The sequence below is a fragment of the Staurois parvus genome, unplaced genomic scaffold (genome assembly GCF_062004578.1).
Source record: "Staurois parvus isolate SC_StPar_1 unplaced genomic scaffold, SC_StPar_1.0 ptg000285l, whole genome shotgun sequence".
NCBI lineage: Eukaryota > Metazoa > Chordata > Amphibia > Anura > Ranidae > Staurois > Staurois parvus.
The window spans coordinates 967652-980581 of record NW_028318081.1 but is presented as its reverse complement, the minus strand read 5'-3'; the positions used below and the strand labels follow the sequence as shown (position 1 = coordinate 980581).

The following is a 12930-nucleotide window of genomic DNA, read 5'->3' as shown; positions in this document are numbered from 1 at the left end:
GAAGATTGTACAATCTGCAGTAAAAAATTATGATATCCAGTTCAGTAAAAAAGAGGGAGCACAAAAATATACAGGCTAGATGTGTGTGCATATGAGTGCATTATATAAACAAAATAAATGTTCCCACATTACCAGTGTTTCATTGCTGCTAAATGATTGAAGATCTCCACTAGTACAGTAGGTCACAAAATTCTGCAAATAGTGAACAATCCAGGAATAATCACCGTCTGTATAGCATTTTGGATTGGGACCTAATAAAAGGAAAAGCAGTGGATTCAATTATATATTCCAGATTTAATTAAGTCTGTGAAGGTTCTTTTTATCCAGGTCATAGTAAAGCTAGCAGTAGTGAGTTACACTGGGCTTGCTATGTAATGTTGAAGATGTTCTGTACCTTCACCAAGCTACTCCTTCAAATCTAATGCATGTTTGGAAATAACTCCAGCATTTATATCCACAGAAGAAACACAAATATCTCAGTCCAATCATCATGGGATTTGTCAAGGCCGATGGTGATTGTCTAAAAACTGGATGGGAGGTGGTAAAGTTGTGGAACCACCCTTTTCTATTACATAGGCCTATCTTTGGAGTTGGGAAGTCTGCATGGGTGGTAACTTATTTGATTCACAGGCTTGTAGGTGTAAATTATTGTCAGATTGCCAGGGCAGGGATGTTATAATGACATTACATATGGAAGGAAGATTGTAATGAAGGCTCCCACATCTGTTCAGGAATGGTTGTTGACAACAGTTCACATCTTTAGGCATGTGTGGATTATTACATTTATAGACCTCTGGGTGCCAATGATGGGATCATGTAACTAGAACAGGGTGGTTTCACAACTCTCACACCCTCCATCCTGTTCTTGGGGCATACAGTCATGTTTGAAAAACCCCAGTGGGCTTATATATGCAGTTTTCTCCCTATCTTCAGGGTGCGTAGGGATTTGGTAATTCCCACTCTTTAAATCCAGAACACTAGGCCATTTGGCTCCCAACAGACACTGTACTGTATCCTCAATCTGTGGAGCAGTGTATTGACTGGGGATAGTCTGTTTGTTCAAAGTTCTATAATCAATACACATTTGCATGGTACAATTCTTCTTCTGTACTACTACGATAGGGGAGACATATGGGCTCCTGGACTCTCAGATAATCTCAGCTCTCTTCAACTCGGCTTGCCTTCTCTGAACCAAATTCGATGTTGGGCACTCTTGGCGCACCCAACATCATAATCATTCTTAGAAAACACCTTTTGCCAACTTGTCAGCCTATCGTTTGCTCTTTGCTTCCAAGGGAAGTCTTGAAGGCCGAACCCTCCCTGGGTGGGGTCGTCAGGTGATTCAGACATGCTGACTATAGTGGTTACGTTCACCTGCTCCAACAGAGCCCTGGGTTTTAGGGTAATAGGGCCTGCTGTGTTATTGCAGACTCGGACAGGGACATTGCCCCTGTTGCACTGCAGAACCTTCCTAGTGATCACTTCTGGAATTATCTCCACCCCATCTGTCCCTCTATTGTACACATTTTCTCTACCACAAATAGCCCTGGCTGGTCCCAACTCAGCTTCATTCAGGCTTTCAGACAGGTGACTGCCCTTGGCTAGAGTGCTTTCTTTTCGGGTCCATTTTTCCAAACCTTCCTAACTTCCTCTTCTCGAACCCTTAACTCTCTGACAACTCGCTGATACATTTTACGTAGTTGTGGGTGGATGTTTTCTATGGGTACAGTGTTCTGCTTGGCCAGTGGAGTAAGAAGCCAGCAGACTAGATTGGTATTGGTCCCAGTTAGCAGGGAGCACTGCTTTATCCCCAAAGGCCTAGAGCAGACTATCACCAGAGTATCAAAGGTCTCCGTTCTCCTTGTTAGAGTTGAGCTGAAAACCACGTGGACGGGTATGTAGCCATCATTTAGACACTTATGAATCCCAATTCCGCAAATTTTCAGCTCTTCTAGCTACCGTAGGGGTTTGTGCTTCAAGTGCTTGTTATAGAAGTCCCTATATAGCAGGGTCATTTGGACTCCAGTATCCGGCAAAGCTTTGGCCATATTCTCCCTTATCTGCTGCCATTGCTGACACAGTTTGTCCCATTTCCGACATGGTCTTCTGCATAGCAACATGGGCCACCGTGACTTGTCCTGCTGTCTTCTGGACCTCACAAAAGGACAGCTGAATCATGGCTTGAGCTTGAGCTAGCTGAACCATGGTCTGCCATTCAGGCACTTCTTCCATGGTCAGAATAGCTTGAGTGACACAGGAGGAGGCCGTTGGCCTATTTCCACTCTGAACTTCTGCCTTTCTGGCCTTGGCTGCCATTAAGGCTTCTTCTTCTCATATGGTTTCAAAACTTTGAGTATGTCACAGAGCCATAAAGGTAGCTTACATTAAGCTTCTGTGCAATTGGGTCTAGGGATCGAGCTTCCTTCTGCACTTGAGCCCACAGTTCCTTGCTGACACTTTCTGCTTTCATTCCTCCCTGGACAACCACCTGGTGCAAGATCTTGTCCAGTCTTTGCACATAGTTGGACAACTTCTCCCCTTCTTGCTGATACGTGTGTTCAAACATGTCAGTTCGGTATAGTTCTTGCCCGAATACTTCTCGCAGGGCTTCAAGACACTCGCGTGCAGTACAACCTGGCTTATCCCATTTAAGGTTCCACACAATATCAAAGGCAGGAGCTTTCCACTACTCTCTGTCTCTTCACAGAATCTGCTACTTCTCATTGCTACTTCTCATGGCCTGAAGGGCATGGTCAACCCAAGTGTCAAAGTCATCCTCCCCTAGTTGGGTAGTGGCCTTGTCAGAGAAGTATCTCAGTCTTCGAAGTAGAGTTCTTCAGTAGATTATCTATAACCTTCCCTAGTTCTTCCAGTGTAGTGGTAGGTATGCCCCCAACAGTATCTGCTGAGGTGGAGGTTCAGGGGTTGCTTTCTTTGGACTCTTTGTGCTGTTGCCAGCGGGGCCATGCCATAACAAATGTGCCATCACTGTGTCTGTGTCAGACAGGTGTATACTTTCTTCTTCAAGTGAGGGAAGAACTCCTTTTTTCATTCGGTCAGCACTAACCCATTGGATGCATCTGGACTGCCTCTTATGTCTAGGGCACTCACTCTCTGTTCAGCAATGCAAGCCATCAGCATCTGCTAGACCTGCCCTTCAGTCCAGTCATCTCCAGGGAGACTCAGCACCACAGATCGGTCCAGTCTTCCATTCTCTTCTTGGTACCATGCAGTAATCTTGGAGAGATCCATGCTTCTTTCTTGGGGTTCACAGATTCTCTGGACAGGGAAACATGGACGATTATATAGCACATATAGCACTACCCCCTTAGGAGTTGCTGAGTTTTTTTTCGGGCTCCCTGTTGTTCTTGACCCCACTCTGGAAGCCCAACCCCTCTTGATACAACCATACATTTCTGGCCAGGGAAAACACTCTGATTATTACCAGAAAATAGACTCACACACAATTTAGAGTGAATTTTGTTTATATTGTAGTTAAATAAAAGCATAGTAAAACAACATAAAGTAATAGGTGTGCGAATAATAACAGTTAGGGCTCGTTCACACTTGACTGTTTTTCCAACTCTTGTCAAACGCCCCTATAGCGTTTGACAAGCGTTGGTCCGGCGTTTGCGGAGCGTTTTTTAACGCTCCGCAAACGCCACATGCGCGGTTTAGCGACGGTTGCTAGGTGTTTGCAAAGCTTTAAAAACGCCCCACAAACACCTATAATGAAGTTTCAATGGTGTTAACGCTCCGCAAACGCCCTTCAACTGCGTCGCAACCGCACCACAAACGCTGGAGCGGCACCATAGACTTGAATAGGAGGCTTCAACTCCTCCTGACTCGACCAGAGGCATTCGTTTTGCCGCGACGTGATGCAACGCGACGCCAACGCTCCCGTGTGAACAGCACCATGTGCTGCAATGAGCAGAATTTTCACAGGCATTTATGGAAGCGTTAAAAACGCTTCCCAAATGCCTGTCTGCCGCTTGCAAATAAGGCTAGTGTGAACGTAGCCTTATAACTCTTAGGAACTTTAAGCAAAGATCAATAAAGCAAAAATCTCAATCAGTTGCAAATGTACTGTATTTCAGAATTTAACCGATAGCCTCAGCACAGTGATATGACTTAACCTGCAGAGAGCGGACACTGCAATAGGCTCTTGTGACTGGATTATGCTGTGGGTGTGTTTGCTAATAGGCTGGGTGAACTAGGCCTCAACATGTGCAACGTTTTAACAATGTCAGTAACTAGACAACCAGACAACTTAAATGGTTTGAGAATGGGACTTTCACACCCGATCTGTGGCATCATTAAGGTAACTGCCAGTTTTTCTGTAGATGGGGGGCCCCAGGGACGGACTGACCATTTGGAAACTAGGGCACTGCCCGAGGGCCCGGGGTCAGTAGGAGGCCCATGAGATGCCCTTGGTACCTTTTTCATAGGCTTTTTTGAGTTTGGGCAAGGACAAAGGAGCCCCATGATCCCCTATTGCCCGGGGGCCCCATGAGCTGTCAGTCCGCCCCTGGGGGGTCCCCAGCAGTCCTGCAGTTCCTCCTGCAGAGATCGCTCCTGACAGCAGCACTGGATTGCTGACAAACAGGGTGAGCCTTCAGACTTGTCGGAGATGTCAGCAGTCAGCAATTCCTTCCCTTTCCTCCATTCTCTCTCTCTGTGGCCTGGCCCGGTCCTCCGTTCTGCACAGCCTACTCCTCACACCTACCTTCCAACTCTTCCAGCTCACTTTCTGCCCCCCATTTTCCCAGGCTTATGTATATATCTGTATGTACGCCCACACGCTAGCTCCTCTGGGAAATGTCTTTTAATTTGCAGTCTCAGAGCAAAGTCCTGCAGTCAACCTACAAAGTCCATAAAAAATTTCACCAGAGTGTGTGTGTCACTGAGTTGCAGGACACTGCCACATTGTGTCTATTTTCACTGCTATCTGAATAATAGCAGGATGTTACAGTTAGAAATAATGAATCCTGTAGAGGACCTTACCCAAAAAAAAGGCACTTTTTATTATGCCGACATTAAAAAACAAACAAATTCAAAAGGAAAAGTCAAAAGTTTACCCTGAGAGGAAAAATAAGAAACATCTTTATTTCACTGGAGAATAGGGGATGCGAAAATGTGCCTTCAGACATTCTGGACTTTGCAGTCAAGTATTGTTTTATGCAACACATTCCTTAAAAAGCCAACATAACACAACTTCAAGATTAAAGAGGACATTGATTTTTTTTTTTTACCATAATGAGAAGAAACAATCAATGCCATAAGCTAAAAAAAAAAAGGGGATGCAGAAACATACCTGTGGAAGTAGTATTTAAGAATGGTCTTACAAAGTACTTATAGATTGATGATCTGGTGTCTTCATTCATTACATCAAACTGAAGGCTAAATGCTTTTACTCTGTTTAAAAAAAAGAAAAAAAAGAAACAAATATGGGATTGTACAGCAAGTATGTGTCATTTTATGCCTTCCTTTTAATATTTTTTTTCTGTAAAATATTTATAGTCTGCAATAGCAATAAACACTTTGCATTTTCATTCCTAGCTATCTGTGTACTTACATTGCTTGGTAGGAGGAGCAGGTTATGCTTCGGGGAATGAGTTCAAGAAGGGTTTGGTTAAAGTACATAGTCAAGTTGAACAAGGAATCCTGCAATAAGAACTTCCATTCATCCGGTGTATAGGTAGAGAATGCGGCCTGATGATTCCTGATCTGTGTAGCTAGGAGCGTTCTCTTTATTGTTGTTACTGTCTCCTCTGACAGGTTTGCCTACATGTAAAAATCAGGGATTCATTAAGAAGATGAGAAATAGCTGATATTGCCTACATGCTGAGCAAACAAATACCAGAGTCTCCTCAAACAGTGTAACTTTTTTTGTCTTCCTTTCAAAGCACAACATTTTTTAGGATTGCTTTTTTGGATATACCTGTGTTGCTGCGGTAGAGAGAGCTTGCAGGAAGATTGTGACATTTTGCAGTGCAATCGTCTTTAGGCTGCTTTCCAGCAATGTTTCATTGTGGAGAACATCAGCTTTGGTCACAAATTCGGCCAGGACTGTTGGAGACAGTTCGTTCTGGAAAAGAGTTAAAGTATTTTCCTTGTCAGGAAACAATGGTTACAGTAATTGAAATTCTCTTTGTATTTGTCATCATTCTATTTATCTTTCCTGGAAGGAGCCAAGATCGGTATTCCCAGATCTAGTCCTTCAAGCCTTTAACTACCTATTTCAGAAACAGTGTTTTGATTTTGGTTTTAGTGATTTGAGGTGGTCACTTGCCTATCCCAGGTCCCCTTCTACAACACAAGGAAGGTGCGTGCAGTTACCTCAGGTGACCAAAACCTACCTATAGCAGGAAACCTCCCTACATCATGGTCACCTTTTTCAAGTGTTCTCCTACAGCCCTTTCACCGTCAATCTAGGATCTATGAACTTCAACCAATTAGCAGTAGACGTACCAGTGTGAAGTTCTTATTGAGTTGTTGGATTTCTTCAGCTGAGAAGAAGGAAGAAAAGGCTCCAACGTTCAAAACTATCCAGTTCTGGGAACTTCCAGCATCGCAAACAACTAAAGAAAAACAAAGATCAATTTTAACAAGCTGATATTGAACAACTCCAAGACCAAAGAGGAAACGGAACCTTTACCACAGTGAGGAGAGACAAGGAACAGCTTTGGCTAACAACAGAACAGGGAACACGGAAACATACCCGTGGAATTGGTTGCCATTGCAGTCAAGAATGGTTTCATGAAGTACCGAGGGATTGCTTGTCTTGTGGTGTCTGTCATTGAGCTAAACTGAAGGCTAAATGCTTCCACTCTGTTTCAAAGAAAGAAAGAAAGAAATGAGAATATTTGGGATTGTGACTTAAATGCTTGGCACTTTATAGCTTCCTTTTAAGACTTTCATTTTGCCCAGCATTCACAGTTTGCATAAGCCACAGACTCAATGTTTTGTGATTTAGATATCTTTGTACTTACATTGCTTGGTAGGAGGAGCAGGTTATGTTTCGGGGAATGAGTTCAAGAAGGGTTTGGTTAAAGTACATAGTCAAGTTGAACAAGGAATCCTGTAATAAGAACTTCCATTCATCTGTTGTATAGGTAGAGAATGCGGCCTGATGATTCCTGATCTGTGTAGCTAGGAGCGTTCTCTTTATTGTTGTTACTGTCTCCTCTGACAGGTTTGCCTACATGTAAAAATCAGGGATTCATTAAGAAGATGAGAAATAGCTGATATTGCCTACATGCTGAGCAAACAAATACCAGAGTCTCCTCAAACAGTGTAACTTTTTTTGTCTTCCTTTCAAAGCACAACATTTTTTAGGATTGCTTTTTTGGATATACCTGTGTTGCTGCGGTAGAGAGAGCTTGCAGGAAGATTGTGACATTTTGCAGTGCAATCGTCTTTAGGCTGCTTTCCAGCAATGTTTCATTGTGGAGAACATCAGCTTTGGTCACAAATTCGGCCAGGACTGTTGGAGACAGTTCGTTCTGGAAAAGAGTTAAAGTATTTTCCTTGTCAGGAAACAATGGTTACAGTAATTGAAATTCTCTTTGTATTTGTCATCATTCTATTTATCTTTCCTGGAAGGAGCCAAGATCGGTATTCCCAGATCTAGTCCTTCAAGCCTTTAACTACCTATTTCAGAAACAGTGTTTTGATTTTGGTTTTAGTGATTTGAGGTGGTCACTTGCCTATCCCAGGTCCCCTTCCACAACACAAGGAAGGTGCGTGCAGTTACCTCAGGTGACCAAAACCTACCTATAGCAGGAAACCTCCCTACATCATGGTCACCTTTTTCAAGTGTTCTCCTACAGCCCTTTCACCATCAATCTAGGATCTATGAACTTCAACCAATTAGCAGTAGACGTACCAGTGTGAAGTTCTTATTGAGTTTTTGGATTTCTTCAGCTGAGAAGAAGGAAGAAAAGGCTCCAACGTTCAAGACTATCCAGTTCTGGGAACTTCCATCACCGCAAACAACTAAAGAAAAACAAAGATCATTTTTAACAAGCTGATATTGAATAACTCCAAGACCAAAGAGGAAACGGAACCTTTACCACAGTGAGGAGAGACAAGGAACAGCTTTGGCTAACAACAGAATAGGGAACACGGAAACATACCCGTGGAATTGGTTGCCATTGCAGTCAAGAATGGTTTCATGAAGTACTGAGGGATTGCTTGTCTTGTGGTGTCTGTCATTGAGCTAAACTGAAGGCTAAATGCTTCCACTCTGTTTCAGAGAAGGAAAGAAAGTAATGAGAATTTTTGGGATTGTGACTTAAATGCTTGGCACTTTTTATCTTCCTTTTAAGACTTTTATTTTGCCCAGCATTCACAGTTTGCATAAGCCACAGACTCAATGTTTTGTGATTTAGATATCTTTGTACTTACATTGCTTGGTAGGAGGAGCAGGTTATGTTTCGGGGAATGAGTTCAAGAAGGGTTTGGTTAAAGTACATAGTCAAGTTGAACAAGGAATCCTGTAATAAGAACTTCCATTCATCCGGTGTATAGGTAGAGAATGCGGCCTGATGATTCCTGATCTGTGTAGCTAGGAGCGTTCTCTTTATTGTTGTTACTGTCTCCTCTGACAGGTTTGCCTACATGTAAAAATCAGGGATTCATTAAGAAGATGAGAAATAGCTGATATTGCCTACATGCTGAGCAAACAAATACCAGAGTCTTCTCAAACAGTGTAACTTTTTTTGTCTTCCTTTCAAAGCCCAACATTTTTTAGGATTGCTTTTTTGGATATACCTGTGTTGCTGCGGTAGAGAGAGCTTGCAGGAAGATTGTGACATTTTGCAGTGCAATCGTCTTTAGGCTGCTTTCCAGCAATGTTTCATTGTGGAGAACATCAGCTTTGGTCACAAATTCGGCCAGGACTGTTGGAGACAGTTCGTTCTGGAAAAGAGTTAAAGTATTTTCCTTGTCAGGAAACAATGGTTACAGTAATTGAAATTCTCTTTGTATGTGTCATCATTCTATTTATCTTTCCTGGAAGGAGCCAAGATCGGTATTCCCAGATCTAGTCCTTCAAGCCTTTAACTACCTATTTCAGAAACAGTGTTTTGATTTTGGTTTTAGTGATTTGAGGTGGTCACTTGCCTATCCCAGGTCCCCTTCTACAACACAAGGAAGGTGCGTGCAGTTACCTCAGGTGACCAAAACCTACCTATAGCAGGAAACCTCCCTACATCATGGTCACCTTTTTCAAGTGTTCTCCTACAGCCCTTTCACCGTCAATCTAGGATCTATGAACTTCAACCAATTAGCAGTAGACGTACCAGTGTGAAGTTCTTATTGAGTTTTTGGATTTCTTCAGCTGAGAAGAAGGAAGAAAAGGCTCCAACGTTCAAGACTATCCAGTTCTGGGAACTTCCATCACTGCAAACAACTAAAGAAAAACAAAGATCATTTTTAACAAGCTGATATTGAATAACTCCAAGACCAAAGAGGAAACGGAACCTTTACCACAGTGAGGAGAGACAAGGAACAGCTTTGGCTAACAACAGAATAGGGAACACGGAAACATACCCGTGGAATTGGTTGCCATTGCAGTCAAGAATGGTTTCATGAAGTACTGAGGGATTGCTTGTCTTGTGGTGTCTGTCATTGAGCTAAACTGAAGGCTAAATGCTTCCACTCTGTTTCAGAGAAGGAAAGAAAGTAATGAGAATTTTTGGGATTGTGACTTAAATGCTTGGCACTTTTTAGCTTCCTTTTAAGACTTTTATTTTGCCCAGCATTCACAGTTTGCATAAGCCACAGACTCAATGTTTTGTGATTTAGATATCTTTGTACTTACATTGCTTGGTAGGAGGAGCAGGTTATGTTTCGGGGAATGAGTTCAAGAAGGGTTTGGTTAAAGTACATAGTCAAGTTGAATAAGGAATCCTGTAATAAGAACTTCCATTCATCCGGTGTATAGGTAGAGAATGCGGCCTGATGATTCCTGATCTGTGTAGCTAGGAGTGTTCTCTTTATTGTTGTTACTGTCTCCTCTGACAGGTTTGCCTACATGTAAAAATCAGGGATTCATTAAGAAGATGAGAAATAGCTGATATTGCCTACATGCTGAGCAAACAAATACCAGAGTCTTCTCAAACAGTGTAACTTTTTTTGTCTTCCTTTCAAAGCACAACATTTTTTAGGATTGCTTTTTTGGATATACCTGTGTTGCTGCGGTAGAGAGAGCTTGCAGGAAGATTGTGACATTTTGCAGTGCAATCGTCTTTAGGCTGCTTTCCAGCAATGTTTCATTGTGGAGAACATCAGCTTTGGTCACAAATTCGGCCAGGACTGTTGGAGACAGTTCGTTCTGGAAAAGAGTTAAAGTATTTTCCTTGTCAGGAAACAATGGTTACAGTAATTGAAATTCTCTTTGTATTTGTCATCATTCTATTTATCTTTCCTGGAAGGAGCCAAGATCGGTATTCCCAGATCTAGTCCTTCAAGCCTTTAACTACCTATTTCAGAAACAGTGTTTTGATTTTGGTTTTAGTGATTTGAGGTGGTCACTTGCCTATCCCAGGTCCCCTTCTACAACACAAGGAAGGTGCGTGCAGTTACCTCAGGTGACCAAAACCTACCTATAGCAGGAAACCTCCCTACATCATGGTCACCTTTTTCAAGTGTTCTCCTACAGCCCTTTCACCGTCAATCTAGGATCTATGAACTTCAACCAATTAGCAGTAGACGTACCAGTGTGAAGTTCTTATTGAGTTTTTGGATTTCTTCAGCTGAGAAGAAGGAAGAAAAGGCTCCAACGTTCAAGACTATCCAGTTCTGGGAACTTCCATCACCGCAAACAACTAAAGAAAAACAAAGATCATTTTTAACAAGCTGATATTGAACAACTCCAAGACCAAAGAGGAAACGGAACCTTTACCACAGTGAGGAGAGACAAGGAACAGCTTTGGCTAACAACAGAATAGGGAACACGGAAACATACCCGTGGAATTGGTTGCCATTGCAGTCAAGAATGGTTTCATGAAGTACTGAGGGATTGCTTGTCTTGTGGTGTCTGTCATTGAGCTAAACTGAAGGCTAAATGCTTCCACTCTGTTTCAGAGAAGGAAAGAAAGTAATGAGAATTTTTGGGATTGTGACTTAAATGCTTGGCACTTTTTAGCTTCCTTTTAAGACTTTTATTTTGCCCAGCATTCACAGTTTGCATAAGCCACAGACTCAATGTTTTGTGATTTAGATATCTTTGTACTTACATTGCTTGGTAGGAGGAGCAGGTTATGTTTCGGGGAATGAGTTCAAGAAGGGTTTGGTTAAAGTACATAGTCAAGTTGAACAAGGAATCCTGTAATAAGAACTTCCATTCATCCGGTGTATAGGTAGAGAATGCGGCCTGATGATTCCTGATCTGTGTAGCTAGGAGCGTTCTCTTTATTGTTGTTACTGTCTCCTCTGACAGGTTTGCCTACATGTAAAAATCAGGGATTCATTAAGAAGATGAGAAATAGCTGATATTGCCTACATGCTGAGCAAACAAATACCAGAGTCTTCTCAAACAGTGTAACTTTTTTTGTCTTCCTTTCAAAGCACAACATTTTTTAGGATTGCTTTTTTGGATATACCTGTGTTGCTGCGGTAGAGAGAGCTTGCAGGAAGATTGTGACATTTTGCAGTGCAATCGTCTTTAGGCTGCTTTCCAGCAATGTTTCATTGTGGAGAACATCAGCTTTGGTCACAAATTCGGCCAGGACTGTTGGAGACAGTTCGTTCTGGAAAAGAGTTAAAGTATTTTCCTTGTCAGGAAACAATGGTTACAGTAATTGAAATTCTCTTTGTATTTGTCATCATTCTATTTATCTTTCCTGGAAGGAGCCAAGATCGGTATTCCCAGATCTAGTCCTTCAAGCCTTTAACTACCTATTTCAGAAACAGTGTTTTGATTTTGGTTTTAGTGATTTGAGGTGGTCACTTGCCTATCCCAGGTCCCCTTCTACAACACAAGGAAGGTGCCTGCAGTTACCTCAGGTGACCAAAACCTACCTATAGCAGGAAACCTCCCTACATCATGATCACCTTTTTCAAGTGTTCTCCTACAGCCCTTTCACCGTCAATCTAGGATCTATGAACTTCAACCAATTAGCAGTAGACGTACCAGTGTGAAGTTCTTATTGAGTTTTTGGATTTCTTCAGCTGAGAAGAAGGAAGAAAAGGCTCCAACGTTCAAGACTATCCAGTTCTGGGAACTTCCATCACCGCAAACAACTAAAGAAAAACAAAGATTATTTTTAACAAGCTGATATTGAATAACTCCAAGACCAAAGAGGAAACGGAACCTTTACCACAGTGAGGAGAGACAAGGAACAGCTTTGGCTAACAACAGAATAGGGAACACGGAAACATACCCGTGGAATTGGTTGCCATTGCAGTCAAGAATGGTTTCATGAAGTACTGAGGGATTGCTTGTCTTGTGGTGTCTGTCATTGAGCTAAACTGAAGGCTAAATGCTTCCACTCTGTTTCAGAGAAGGAAAGAAAGTAATGAGAATTTTTGGGATTGTGACTTAAATGCTTGGCACTTTTTAGCTTCCTTTTAAGACTTTTATTTTGCCCAGCATTCACAGTTTGCATAAGCCACAGACTCAATGTTTTGTGATTTAGATATCTTTGTACTTACATTGCTTGGTAGGAGGAGCAGGTTATGTTTCGGGGAATGAGTTCAAGAAGGGTTTGGTTAAAGTACATAGTCAAGTTGAACAAGGAATCCTGTAATAAGAACTTCCATTCATCCGGTGTATAGGTAGAGAATGCGGCCTGATGATTCCTGATCTGTGTAGCTAGGAGCGTTCTCTTTATTGTTGTTACTGTCTCCTCTGACAGGTTTGCCTACATGTAAAAATCAGGGATTCATTAAGAAGATGAGAAATAGCTGATATTGCCTACATGC

The 12930-nt window shown here is 42.1% G+C and overlaps 1 protein-coding gene across 1 annotated transcript in view; it reads right to left on the bottom strand.

Moving 5' to 3' along the window:
• LOC149458518 (uncharacterized) overlaps positions 1-9634 on the bottom strand; it is a 58801-nt gene extending 49167 nt beyond the window's left edge. Inside the window, 16 exon segments of the mRNA XM_089682086.1 lie at positions 133-251; positions 5315-5415; positions 5576-5784; positions 5942-6069; positions 6360-6420; positions 6422-6466; positions 6469-6581; positions 6722-6831; positions 6993-7201; positions 7359-7505; positions 7889-7998; positions 8139-8248; positions 8410-8618; positions 8776-8922; positions 9306-9415; positions 9556-9634. Coding sequence (XP_089538212.1) covers positions 133-251; positions 5315-5415; positions 5576-5784; positions 5942-6069; positions 6360-6420; positions 6422-6466; positions 6469-6581; positions 6722-6831; positions 6993-7201; positions 7359-7505; positions 7889-7998; positions 8139-8248; positions 8410-8618; positions 8776-8922; positions 9306-9415; positions 9556-9634 — 2007 coding nt within the window.
• Positions 9635-12930: the final 3296 nt, after the last annotated feature.